At 38.6% G+C, this 12,949-nt stretch overlaps 3 protein-coding genes across 7 annotated transcripts; 1 reads left to right on the top strand and 2 right to left on the bottom strand.

Annotated features, from left to right (window-relative positions):
* Nucleotides 1–175: 175 nt before the first annotated feature.
* On the bottom strand, nucleotides 176–4,000 carry kdelr2b (KDEL endoplasmic reticulum protein retention receptor 2b). Its single transcript, XM_079475750.1, has 5 exons — nucleotides 3,412–4,000; nucleotides 2,596–2,696; nucleotides 2,006–2,164; nucleotides 1,655–1,907; nucleotides 176–807 (listed from the first exon to the last, which is right to left on the bottom strand). Exons 1-5 carry the CDS (start codon nucleotides 3,500–3,502, stop codon nucleotides 773–775), a joined length of 639 nt encoding a protein of 212 aa, XP_079331876.1. The 5' UTR covers nucleotides 3,503–4,000; the 3' UTR covers nucleotides 176–772.
* A 352-nt stretch (nucleotides 4,001–4,352) lies between these two features.
* mettl9 (methyltransferase 9, His-X-His N1-histidine) lies at nucleotides 4,353–7,561 on the bottom strand (the record flags this gene model as incomplete). Of its 5 annotated transcripts, none has more annotated exons than XM_079476599.1 (7): nucleotides 4,487–5,431; nucleotides 5,538–5,575; nucleotides 5,666–5,850; nucleotides 5,934–6,143; nucleotides 6,233–6,423; nucleotides 7,054–7,215; nucleotides 7,369–7,533. In XM_079476599.1, the coding sequence occupies 5 exons, from the start codon at nucleotides 7,213–7,215 to the stop codon at nucleotides 5,553–5,555; spliced, it is 771 nt and encodes a 256-aa protein (XP_079332725.1). In that variant the 3' UTR covers nucleotides 4,487–5,431; nucleotides 5,538–5,552. The 5 variants fall into 5 exon arrangements, with proteins under 5 accessions (XP_079332723.1, XP_079332722.1, XP_079332725.1 ...); XM_079476600.1 differs by having other exon boundaries at nucleotides 4,712–5,431; nucleotides 5,552–5,575; nucleotides 7,369–7,561; XM_079476597.1 differs by lacking the exon at nucleotides 5,538–5,575 and having other exon boundaries at nucleotides 4,353–5,431.
* A 413-nt stretch (nucleotides 7,562–7,974) lies between these two features.
* Nucleotides 7,975–12,737, top strand: cdr2b (cerebellar degeneration-related protein 2b). The gene is made up of 5 exons (XM_079477061.1): nucleotides 7,975–8,205; nucleotides 8,840–8,952; nucleotides 9,220–9,368; nucleotides 9,454–9,618; nucleotides 11,878–12,737. The coding sequence occupies exons 1-5, from the start codon at nucleotides 8,127–8,129 to the stop codon at nucleotides 12,458–12,460; spliced, it is 1,089 nt and encodes a 362-aa protein (XP_079333187.1). The 5' UTR covers nucleotides 7,975–8,126; the 3' UTR covers nucleotides 12,461–12,737.
* Nucleotides 12,738–12,949: the final 212 nt, after the last annotated feature.

Consider the following 12,949-nt stretch of genomic DNA (forward strand, 5'->3'; position numbering starts at 1 on the left):
GGGAATAAATGATCAATAATCAATGAACTCAAACTTTGGGGTGAACTTTCATGACAAAACAAAGTTTTCAAAACATAAACTGCATATAAACTTAACACGGCGAGATGCCTGTTATTTCATAAACATCCTTTTACAGTAAAAAAGGCAGTGTTAATACTGTATGCTGACAGACCCGAATGTTGAACTGTTTTATTGAAATCCCCACATATAAAAATTTAGATTGTACCATTTGAGTTTAATTTAAAAAAGCAAACCATTTTTTAACAAATAATTATTGCATTAAGAAGTTGACTGAGGGAATACAAATGATCGTTTTTGCTCATTTTTACCATAGAGCAATGCCCAACAAATATCAATCCTGCAAGTTTTTTGAAAACACATTTAGATTAAATGCGGATGAAAATACAAACAATCAATATTCATCAATTGAATCAGTCCCTGACTGTTGCCAGAATCAAGGCATTTTCAGCTCTAATTTGAGACGTCAAGTCAAATCATAGTAACACATTTCACATAGTTTGTTTTTTATAATGTTTTTCTTTATACAGATTTATAAAAACAGGTAAGACAAGATGCGTAAAACAGCAATCCGAAGACTGGAGAAGCAGTGATACGGCCACTGTTTTAATCCAATACTGTCCCCAGATCACTTGATGTAAAAGAGGGCATAAGTAGAACAGGAATGTATTTTTGCACTCTGTTTTAGGCATTGTGCTCGTCCGCTGTGTCCTGTGGCCCCTCAATGCACTGCCATGGCCTCCATCTTCGGCACTTAAGCTGGCAGACTCAGTTTCTTTCCTTTCAACACTGAAATGAAAGGTACACATCATTTACACATACTTACATCTATCAAATTAGAACAATTTAGTATAATGGTCAATCGTTTTAAAATCCCACAAGCCTGCTGCTCTTTCTGGAGTAAATTGACCGCATATTACAGCATGTAGCTGAATTGACTGGCAAAACAGCAGAGAAGAGTTCTGACTGCGTGCAGGCATATTAATCTAATCCACTGAAGTCACAAAGAACATCAATGTGATTTCTAATTGTAAACAGACAGAGCTGGGTATTCCTGATAAGACGATAATCCCATAACTGTGACTGTGATGCTTCATCTCCATAAAGAAAAACTAAAGAAAGCTCTTCGCCTCATTGATTAATTCATCAACTCTGTAAAAAACATATTTGAATCATTGTTGCATCTAAAAAGCATCTCAAAATGCCAGACTGTAATTTTCATGTTTAGTTAGGACTGTTATGTAGACTCACCCCATAAATGTAAATTTAACATTAGTAAGACCTCTGTATTTAAAACATTTATGTACTGTGGTGTGAATTTCTTCAACACTCGCATCTTTAAATGAGCAAAACAGGTTTTCTGAACTGTATTTTTGGTTAGTGGGCTAAACAGATAGCCCTGCCCAAACTCATGCTACTTGGTGTGCCAATGCGGTTTTGTGGTGGTCTGGACCCTCCCAATGTCTTGAGCTTACACTTTTCTGCATAAGTCAACCAACAAATGTGTAACCGAGTAGAGTTAGGGCCATATTTTAATATAAAAAATATAAACATGACTTTTTATTATAGAGATTGACAGCGCATCTCAAATATAAAGTAGAAAAGCACACCTGATGTTTTTCAAACAGAAACTCACCTTTCGTTACATAGAGATAAAAGAAATCGCAGTACAGGATTGTCTGAACAACGCCCGCCACAATGGCAATCAAATCAAAGAAGCCTTCAAAGTAGAAACGCCAGATCCAGTTAATGAGATAAAGGGCTCGGTAGAGGCCGAGGAAGAATAAGTAGTGTGTGGTGATGGTCTCGGCTTCTCCAGTTTTGCTGATCATAAAAAGCTGAGGAAGGATAGACGCAGACTCCAGGTATATGGAAAAGGTCCAAAGGATCTGTAATAAAAGAATATCACAGATGCATCTTAAATGTGTGGTATAGGGAAGGTTTCATATGGATTAATGCATGTGGAAGGTTGTTCCCCTATTCTTACTTCCAAAGGAGAGAAATCATGGTTGACAAGGAATGCCAAGCCACCAACTGGCACGACCAGGAATTCCACCCTGAAAGTGTCGTGGTTGCCATCGTATGTGGCCTTGAATTTAACGTAGATCAGGTAAACTGTGGCATAGGCACATGCGATGTAGATGGTCTGTGTGGGGGACATGCAAAAAACATATAGCGTTACATATTGTGTATAAAACATGTTAGAATCAGTGTAGAACAGTTTAGACCTGGTGAGACGCAAGGCATGTACTCTTTGACGTTTGAACTTTAAAGAGACAGTTCACACATACACAAAAATTCTGTCATAATTTTTTCACACTATACAATTCAAAACCTGCATAAATATGATCTGTGGAAAACAGAAGATATTTTGAGAAATGTCTCAGTGGTTTTGTGGCCATCAATAGGGAAGTCAATAGGAGCTATAACAAGATTACCAACAACATTCTTCAAAATATATTTATATATTGTGCAGAACAACGAAAGTCTTGCTTGTCTTGGTTTAAACATGAGGGTGAGTAAATGATGAATGATTTTTGGGGGAAACTATCTCTTTATGTGTCTGCTCAACCTTACCTTCATGAAGGTGTTGTACAAGGAAATGTAAGAAGTGAGAAGGTCCAGATAGCGGGTGGTGAAAACCAAGGCAAAAAGAATCTGACTCTTTCCAGATATTCCTTAAACACAAGATAAAAACACAAAGTTTCAGACCTACATTAAACCCCATTGAACACTTTCACTTTCCTTAGCAGCCATTGGGCAATGTTGTTATCAAAAAAGCAACTTCATGCAGTGCACATTCATTGCTTTTTTATAATAATAGTAATAATAATAATCTCATTTAAAAAACGACACAGGCCACTAAAATACACCCATAATAAAAAAAGAGATAGTTTTCTATTTGTCGTTATATAGTAACATCCTGCTGCCACGTCAGAGGTCAGAGCATGCAGTCAGAATGAATGAATCAAGACTAACTCAGTTGTCTTACCGATCCACAACAACAATCGAACAGGGCTTCGAATGATTTAAATCACTGATGTTTTTGACTCAAGCTTGACATTTATCTCATGTACCCTGCGAGACAGAAACTTTAGCTGCCTGAGGGTGATACAGGTCTGGCATAAGCGCAAGTTTAGTAAAACCCAAACGCATCACTTTTATGAGAATGTAGATGCATGCAATATATTATAACACACTTAGATCGACACACCGACTCTATTTGTGTCAAATGAGGCCTAGTGCATTAGTTTACTACACAAATGAGCAGATCCGCTGCACAGATGTGCCACATAAACATCCACCAAGTCTGAAGATCCAAAGTGCCCCCACAGAAATCCCTAAACAGTCCGCGATACAACAGACGTGCCAGTGTACCGATGCGCAACCCACCTGCACACGACCTGCTTTTCCATATTTTCAGTAGTAGGATGATGATGGCTGCTAAGTGGGATAGATCCCCAGTCAGTCTGAATATGTTCATGTTTCTTTAGATCTGTATAGCCGATTGAGATGAATCTGGATGACAAGCTGCCAGATGCTCTGCAGTGCAGAAGTTCCCCCCACAGCAAAGACGGCTTTCCCGACTGAAAGATGGCGAAAGTACCGCGACGTGGCCCGGGTACGTGGCCAACACTATGAGCGCTCACTACGGGCTGACAGCGGGTTGGCTGAGACTCGGGATGGCGATCAGAGTTCATAGTTGGGAGTTGCATTGCAGCCGATTACTGGTTTCAATGCGACAAGGTACGACTTTCTCTAGGGGGCGTATGGCGGCCCGGAAACCATGCTCGCATTTTGTCTTAAATATTATGATTGTTAAATCGTTGTTTTTCTATATACTAGCACATAGAAAATTATCTGCACGTGCAACCGATATAAAAAGTAACGTTTAAACAGTTATCACAAGCGATCGTTGTTTGGTTGGGCGAGAAAATCAACAAGGACCACGTGACCAACGCCGTTTACGCGCTCCTTCAGCACCGATCTCGATAATAATAAACACTCAAATAATGACACTGGGAAACTTGAATAACCATTCAATTGAAAACATACCGTAGACATACAACAATAAACAATTGTTAGTTTGTTCTATTTTAAGTGATCAATTAGATCCGGGCCGCTAAGCCCCGCCTATATTTATAACATGCGTTCCCATTCTACGTGTTTATTCTATTTCTATGGAGTTTGTGTGAAGGGTGTGGAGATTCTGTACAGCTGATACAGGAGTGTTGGATCCTGGTCACGAGGATCTACCTTTCAACAGAATTAGTTTAGACTTATTCAAACGAACCTAAGGTGTTAGGCAAGGATTGTACAAGAAACTCTTATTTCTCAAAACTCTTACTTGTATTTTACTATAATGTGTAGAAAAAACAGTATCTACAAATTCAAACGTAACATTAAGAATTGTTGTGCTGCTTTTAATTGACATGCATACAATTTTTAAATACTATATGTATAGTTTCTAAACACAACCTTTAAGAATATTTTCCTTTGAGTCGCTTTTTAATACACCCATATATTTAACATCAACATATAAAATACACACTCAAGTCTACACATATAACCTATATAATAGCATTTTATTAAAGTAGATTCCCTAAACATAGAATGTGACAAAGTACCAAAATGTTTGCCACTTTGTGATGTTTCTTGATAACAAAACAAAAAAGGGCTGAAACAAAATATTGATCTAAAGTAGTTTTAATAATCTTTGTTAGGAGACTAAACTCACAATCTTAAATAACAGAGCATGACACACATACATACCCCTGAATGTAACTATTAACGTCAGCTATATTTGTGTTGTGCACTAAACAACAGACCATTCATTTTATTGAACATTGTTGATACAGTAGGAATTTTTCAGATTTTAGAAAGGGTCTTAAAAAAATACAAACTCAAAACATGATAGGACAGGCACATGTGTAACTTACAGAACCACAGTATGAGATGTAGAGTTCCTTAATACCTTCATATTCACAAAACAAATATATGTTACATTATTTGGTCCCCAAGACCCCAACCAACCATACAACACAGTACAATTACAGTCAAAATCCTTTTGATTTAATGTATATTTCACAGGTCTCATTTTCCTGAGATGTACCGCAGATAAGTAACTTAATTGATCTTCACTTAAATGAATCTCTTTCATTTCAATTTGTCCAAAAAGGAAAAAGATTTCCATAAGCACAGCTTTAATCCTGAGGTTTTAACACAAATACTGCATCATCAAGCATGTAGTAATCTTTGTACATGTCTCCCTCGCACAAGTACGGCAAGCGTGTGATCGCCTCCACATCAAACCCAACCTTCTGGAAGACTTCAGTCGACAGATGCGTCACTTGCTCTTCCCACGTCTTCCCCTTGACCTTGATATGTTCCTTGGGTCGTACCCAACTCCCACCTGACCGAATGATAATAATATTACAAATCACACAAACCACCAGGTTTTGCATTTAATATGTTAGTTAAGCTATAATGTACAGTTTAACTAAGAAATAAGATTTCACCTTCAGGATTTTACCTTAGGATGTATCATGTGCTACATCTGTGGATATATTTTTGTTAATCCAACCCTACATCTAATGCCAGACAACAATTTATTGCACGGTAGTTTTGGTAAAACCGATCATCTCACCTGTTTCCACATATGGCTGAAAAGGTAAAACAGCCGCTAAGATGAGCCGCCCTGTTCCTGGCACAAGCGATTTCTTAATGTCGCTCAGCAGTTCAAGCGGTTCATCACACCGGTCCAGCAAGTTAAGACAGCTTATGAGATCGTACTGGAAGCCAGTTTTGTTCCATTCATCAATTCCTAACAATCTGCCAAATGAACATCATTTTGAAGTCAATTTTACAGTGTGCAAAATGCAAAGAAATAAAGGAGAATTTAGAGAAATCCCTACATGCACTGCTTTCTTTGGAGATGCCATTTCATGGGAGCAGAGACCTCTGTGGCATATACTTCCTTAAAATAGGCACCCATCACTTCTGTGACGCCACCATCGCCCGCTCCTAAATCCAACATTCTTTCCCCTTTCCATTCTGGGCCGATCCTGAGCAGACGCTGAAACTGTTCTTTAGAAAAGACAAACATGGAACCCCGTCCCAAAAAGCTGTGGACAAACATAGTACATGCCATTATATTTCTTCGCAAGTAAATAAAAAGTCTTCAACTTTGAAGAAAGTGGTGGGATGTAGTTACCCGTTGATTGACGTCCGGGACATTATAGGACTAAAGATGGTGGAGAACATTGAGTGGTACAGCTGGGTGAAAAGCCAACTGGATTTCTCAACACTTCTGCTGAGAAAAGCCTCCGTGTCAGCATCCAAATAGCTCTGCACAAACAGAGATCGGACCCTTTCTCCGAGCATATCCGGACAGCAGTGGTACCACTGCAAACAGCGACGAAGAATTACAAGCAAGACGACAGAAAAGAGAAATACAATTACGTTTTAAGAACTTAAAAAAGGACTTTATTATCATGTGCCATTTCCAGGGGAATTTAAAAGAATACTTAAAAGAAAAGAGTGTAAATAAAAAAAAATTTAAATGAAAAAACAAAGTCCTTAGTCAAATAACTTTGAGATCGCAAGCAAACACATTTCAAATACTTTAATAAAAGTTACACTTACATTTTTACACTTTTTGAATGAATGTAACAATTTATGCATAAATTGTAACACTTTATGGTATATTTGGTGTTGTTACAGTGTAATTACACAAATATGTACGAAGTAATATTTAAAACGCAGATTTGCATGAAGGTTATAGGGGTAGGTTTGGGGTTGGTTGCTTGTAATTATGTATTATTTATGGTGTTACCATTGTAAATGTTCAAATGTAACACAGCATGGCGAAGGTCCGCTACATGTCCACAAATATAGTTATTGTGTCTAAATGACCACACAGTACGTTTTGCGCGTATCAATTTCACAACAACCTCAAACATCTGTCCACTATTTTAAAAACAAGGACAACAAATACACTTCAAACGTCATCGTTACACGAACAGCTTCACTTACTTTCTGGGTTTCGTGTCCGGTAATTTCACTTTCCGTCACCATGTTCAAGAACAGATTGCGAGCAAGTGGACTGCGAACATACTTTCCAGCCCACATTCTTCTCATCGCCAATAGAAATGACACGTAAAACAACACCCACGCAACGAAAATCAGCGTCCTCATCTGTGGATGACACATATTACAGAGAGAGCTGCCGTGACCGGTTTGGGATGATGATGCCTCCTAAACTAAATGAGTGAAGCGCGATGCAAGAACACATGGTGCATAAGAAATACCCCTAGCCCCCCACTCCGACAGACAGACAGACAAACAAACCTGAAGGTGTGGTGGGATTTACGCGACGAAATCATTGTTAAGGGTAATCCGCAAAACAAACAATTTCTGCCACAGTCAGTGGAGTCTTCAGTCACACGTTCACTTCCTGTGTTACATGTAAAACCGTCCGTCACACACACGTTCTACACACGATGTCGTATACGAAACTGCCACTAGATGGCGGTACAATTGTAATGAGAAATTTTTGATTCCTGATAAATATTGTAAAGCACATTACAAGCCTTGTAAAATAAGATAATTACAGGAATTCATTTCTACATAGACTAACCACAATATAAATAATCAGAAATGTACTTTGTACATTATACAAAAAGCTCAAAGGTCGCCTGAAGGAGATAAATTGCCAATAGTTAATATGAGCATACAGGTTAACTACAAATGCACGATTAAGTGTTAATTTATACGGGTTAATATAAACACATATTCATTTAGAAAGATTTCTATTGGTTAAGGTTTTACAAAGCCATTCCTGCAGACACACAGTAAATATACATACAGTGTAACACTGACTGTTTATACGTCACCATTTCATTAAAGTACAAAGATCGCGTGATACGTTGAGTTGCTCCTCCTACACGCGCTGCTGAGGAGAGAGAGCGGCCGTTTCCATTCATTGCTGCCTGCAGTCCCAGACCAAGATTATTACGCAGACACATTTTTCACAATTCAATTTTCACAATTAAATAATTAAATTTAAACTAAAAGATCCAGAAATGTCACCCCTTTAAAGACTGAAAATGCTCACAGACATCGCAGAAGAAGAGTTTGACATTAAGGAGGAAGAACCGTGGTACGACCATCAAGATCTCGAACATGGTAAGATATTTGTATCTAATAATAATATTGTCAGCGAGAAATTGCAAAAAATAAAAGATTAAATAGAATGCCTCTACTTGGCTTTTTGCGGACAATATGATGATTAAATATGCAAATCGTATTGGTGTTATCTGTTCAGCTAAAACAACATGCCAAGGAGATGTGAGGTGAAACATGTTTGCTGTCTGTGCCACATGTGTGACCGTCTGTTTTACATAAAACTATGAATATAAGTCTTGTAATGAAAACTAACAGGTCAGTAGGGAAGTTTCGTCAGCAAAAGCAGAACTTAGCTACACACTGTCTGATATAATATGTCCTAGGATAAATGTGACAAATTGGCGCGCACGAATAAACAGAGTAAATAAACGTGAAAATAAATATTGTGATGATAGGTGACAACTTAATTGTTGGAATGCTTTTGACCACAGTGTGTGTGTGTGTGTGTGTGTGTGTGTGTGTGCGTGCGTGCGTGCGTGCGTGCGTGCGTGTTTACTTATAAAGCCATTACAACTGTGTCACAACCTTCGACCTGTAAAGCAGTCTGGGTATATTTGTATATCAACATATTTCTTCTTAGATATAGTTCTTATTTCTGGCCATTACTTAACACAGATGAGGTTTCTTTGTGCAGATCTTCATTTGGCCGCTGAATTTGGCAAAGATTTACTGGAACGGAACAGAGAATTAGAACAGAGACTCCAACAGACTCATACCATCAACCAGGAGCAGCTACAAGAAATAGAGGTTCAGTATCCCATTATCTTCACTTTTAGAAATATAGTCTAGTACCTACGTACAAAGTATTGAGTCACGAGACACGACAGGCTGTTTTAATCCATGTGGCTTTATCATGAATATTAAAATCAATATCTTAGTGACAATTTTGTATTAAGTGCAGGCGCCTTTGAATCCATTGGCACTGAGAAAAAAAGCCTGACTATTTTCCATTAGATGAGACATGAAAGATTTGTCCTTTGGAACTTTGGTCTAAGAGCCTTGCCTCCTTTTTAGCATTTGTCCAAACAGGTGGATTTACTGAGGTCGGTGAATGATCAGCATGCCAAGGTTTACGAACAGCTAGACTTAACAGCCGGAGACCTGGAGCAGAAAAATCAAAGACTGCATCTAGAGAATCGAGCTGCTCAGCTAAAGATTCAAGGGTATGAGAAACAGATTTTGAGGATCTAAAAAATGCAATGGAACAAACTAGCCAAGCAAACTAAAAGTAAACTCCTCTCATGGCAGGCTCACGGAGACTGTGGATGGTCTGCAGGTGCAGGTGGATGAGCTCCAGAGAGAAATGAAGAAATTTGTTTCTGCGGAACACATCCGGGCCAGTGCACACTCAGAAACCCCACAGCCTGATAATTTCCAGTGTCTCAATTGCTGCAATAAGTGCCAGTTGCACAAGTAAAGTTTTTTCTTCCTTTCTATGGTTGACTTTGGTAAACGTTTTTGTTGCAACTGAGGCTTTGTTGACATGCTGTTTCACAGATCAAATGCAAAATAAGAGTTCTAATGCTGTCAAGGTGGATTTGTGAAGTTGCTTATATGGCATATTCTGCAGCATTCTGTGTTTTTACTGTATGAGCAAAGACTGTTGCTGCGTCCCAATTGGCATACTATCAGTCCTAAATAGTATTCGAAAATAGAATTAGTATGTCCCAAATCTTGGTATGGTGAAAAGAGTATTCCACTACTTCCAGTAGAAATACGAAGTGCAGAATGAGGCACATTGCACACCCTAATGGCTAATATTACCCACAACTCACAGCGAGTAGTTGGAGTTTAGTGAGGCTCCACTGGATTAATACAATTAAATAACTGATGCGAATTGGGACGCAGCATGTGTTAAAAGGAGCAATGGGGAGATTTTAGCAGCGTCTAGATGTAAGGTTGTGAATTGCAACCAACGGCTCACTCCACTCCTTCCATTCAAAGCAATACAGAGGATAAAGATATCATCACATTTTCGCTTGCCGAAGGAGATAACGTTTTTAGAAAACAGGACAGGGCAGTTTGTCCATTTAGGGCTACCCAAGAGCCATTGAGAGAAAGAGTCGCGTCAACTCTGTTGACTCGAATGAAACAGTATTTTCACAGCAATGGCGGTTCATGGAGGCTCTCAATAGTTAATAAACGCATGTAGCTGTGGCTAAACAGACCAACTGAGGTAAACTTTTCACCCATTTAAAGACGTCATTTATTGATTAACAAAGTGTAAGAAATAAAGCATTTATAGAGAAAACATAACTTCCTGGAACTATCTGAAGGCTCTGTGACACAAGAACATTTTGAACTTTCGTGGTGCAACTCTCTCTCTCAATGGTGCTGGGGCTACCGTAGAAACAACATGGCGAATTCCATAAAAGGGGACCGGCGTGTATGTAGATAGAAATAGCTCATTCTAATGTAATAAAAAAACATAATGCAAGGTCTATATACACCTTTGAACACATATTGCATTTTTGTCCATAGATTCTCCAAAAAACGACACACTGGACCAAGCAATTATTGTAAGGAAAAGGTTAAATGTTTTTACTGTCAAAACATATATGCAAACAGAAGGTTTTTCTTAATATTTACCTCTGTTAAGTTGAATGGGTTGAATCCAACAAGACTTCCTGGAATAAAAGGATTAGCGGTATGAATTGTGCTCGTAAGCCCTGCTTGTCCCATCTGAATCCAATGAACATGACAGTTTATAGATTTAACACAGGCTATCTTGAGCCTGCTGTGCCGAACGTGACCCTTTTTTAAACCTGAATAGACCAATCTCAAAAAAGGACAGTTCAGGAGTCTTTCTTAAAACTGCTTTTTTTTACAAGGGACAGTATGTAGTGACAATGTTTGTCAAGCTGAAGCTTACTAGCCCAACAAAGGCCAGCATACTAGCTTTCTAACTTCGCAGTCATTATTCACTTTACTGTTGCCCTATGTCAAGGATGGCACCTATGTAGCAGGTTAGACATCAAAGGTCATTGAATGTGTTTTGATGGTGACCTAACCTCATTGCCATTAAACATGACAAGACACATTTTAAATGCAATATGTCATATGTGTAATGACAGCTGAAATGACCAACTGAAGAGATCAACCTAAATCTTTGATGTATTTCTCACAAAAATGTTATTCATGTTATATTTCACCACAGCAAAATCGGCAGTGTAAAAAAGATCAAATTAACTCTCGCGGTGTATATATAATTAACACTTTTGACCTCTTTCCAGTAAATTTCCAGTTTATTTTGTACTGCCAGCTTCTTTGTCTCAATCTGGGACGCTTTTTACACAGTATTGAAGGAATTTCCATCTATTATTATCACGACTCTTATTGCACTTCTCTTTCATTATTTTGTCCGAGTAATCCATTTCAAAATATTTATTTAAAAAAATCTAGTGTTCTAGAAAGAAATAAGTCATTTCAAACATTGAAACACCTACGTAGGTATGACGGCATGTTGGTAACTTAACTTCACATCTCATTGGTTCTTGAGTGTCTTGTGTCTAAGTGTTTTAGGTTGAAAATGTCTAAATTAAATATAGGCTGTAGCCGTATAATGTGATCAAAGCTTCCTTCATACAGGCATTGCACTAATAGTTTCAATAGTCCAGTATTCTTATTTTCCAAATGTTGGCACTGATTTCATCCTCGCTCCACTTCTTTCAGGTGTTCCTATGAGCACTCCTATTCAGCTTTGTGGGAGGAGGAGCACATAGATCTCCTGCGCTCCGTACATTCCCTGCAGACCGAGCTGAGCACAGAGCGTTTTCTTAGAGAGGCTGCAGAGCAAGAGGCAGAGGCTCTGGCGCACAACCTCAGCCAACTAGAGCCAAAACTGGCACTGCTGGGAGTCTACAAGGATCGCCTGGCTGAGATGGAGGCTGAGGTCGAGGAGCTACGGCTTTTTATGCGCTCCAACAACAGAGCCGAAGCCACATGCACCCACAGCCAGCTGCCTCACGGCATCTCTTTGCTGAACGAGGTGGATGCCCAATACACGGCGCTGCAGGAGAAATATGTCACATTGCTGCGCCGTTGTGAGAGTGGGTTGGTGCAACAGAACCACAAAGCCGTTCAGACAACCGTCGCCAGCTCTGCTCAAACACACACACTCTCTCAGGGCGTAAGTACACAGGATGATGCCCCGCTACCCGAGTATAAAGTCCTGTTTCATGAGATTTTCACCTTTATTCGAAAGAGCAAAAAGGACCTGAAGGGAAAGAGGATCAAGCCCAATCAGGTTGAATGAAGGACCATTACGGTCTACTTAAGATATTCCAAACCTTTGATGAACTTGGCTTCTTTGCTAAAGGGCCTTAGTCTGACAGAAACATGCCGGTTGCCTGAGCCAGCAGAAAGCTTAAAGGTATGAAACAACATGATAGAACCAGCTTTCACCTGAAATCACATCTGCTTGCATTTGCACTCATTGGACTAAACATTTACATTTATGCTATGCATTTTTTCTTCTTTCCTGGTAATCAAACCCATGAACGTTTAACGCAATGATCCACAGAAACAGTAAATTGCAGTATATTGTATATTTGTTATATATTATTCAAAATATGATATATTTCTTGTAAATATTATTGATTTATATAGATTATTTATGTAAAAATATACAGAAAATTAAAGATGAAATAATAAATTACTTATTTTACATACATATTTGACAATTTGTTTGAACAAACAATCAACGTCCACAAACAAATGATAGATTTCCTCATTAAATGCCAAT

This window comes from Barbatula barbatula (genome assembly GCF_947034865.1).
Source record: "Barbatula barbatula genome assembly, chromosome: 16".
Lineage (NCBI taxonomy): Eukaryota > Metazoa > Chordata > Actinopteri > Cypriniformes > Nemacheilidae > Barbatula > Barbatula barbatula.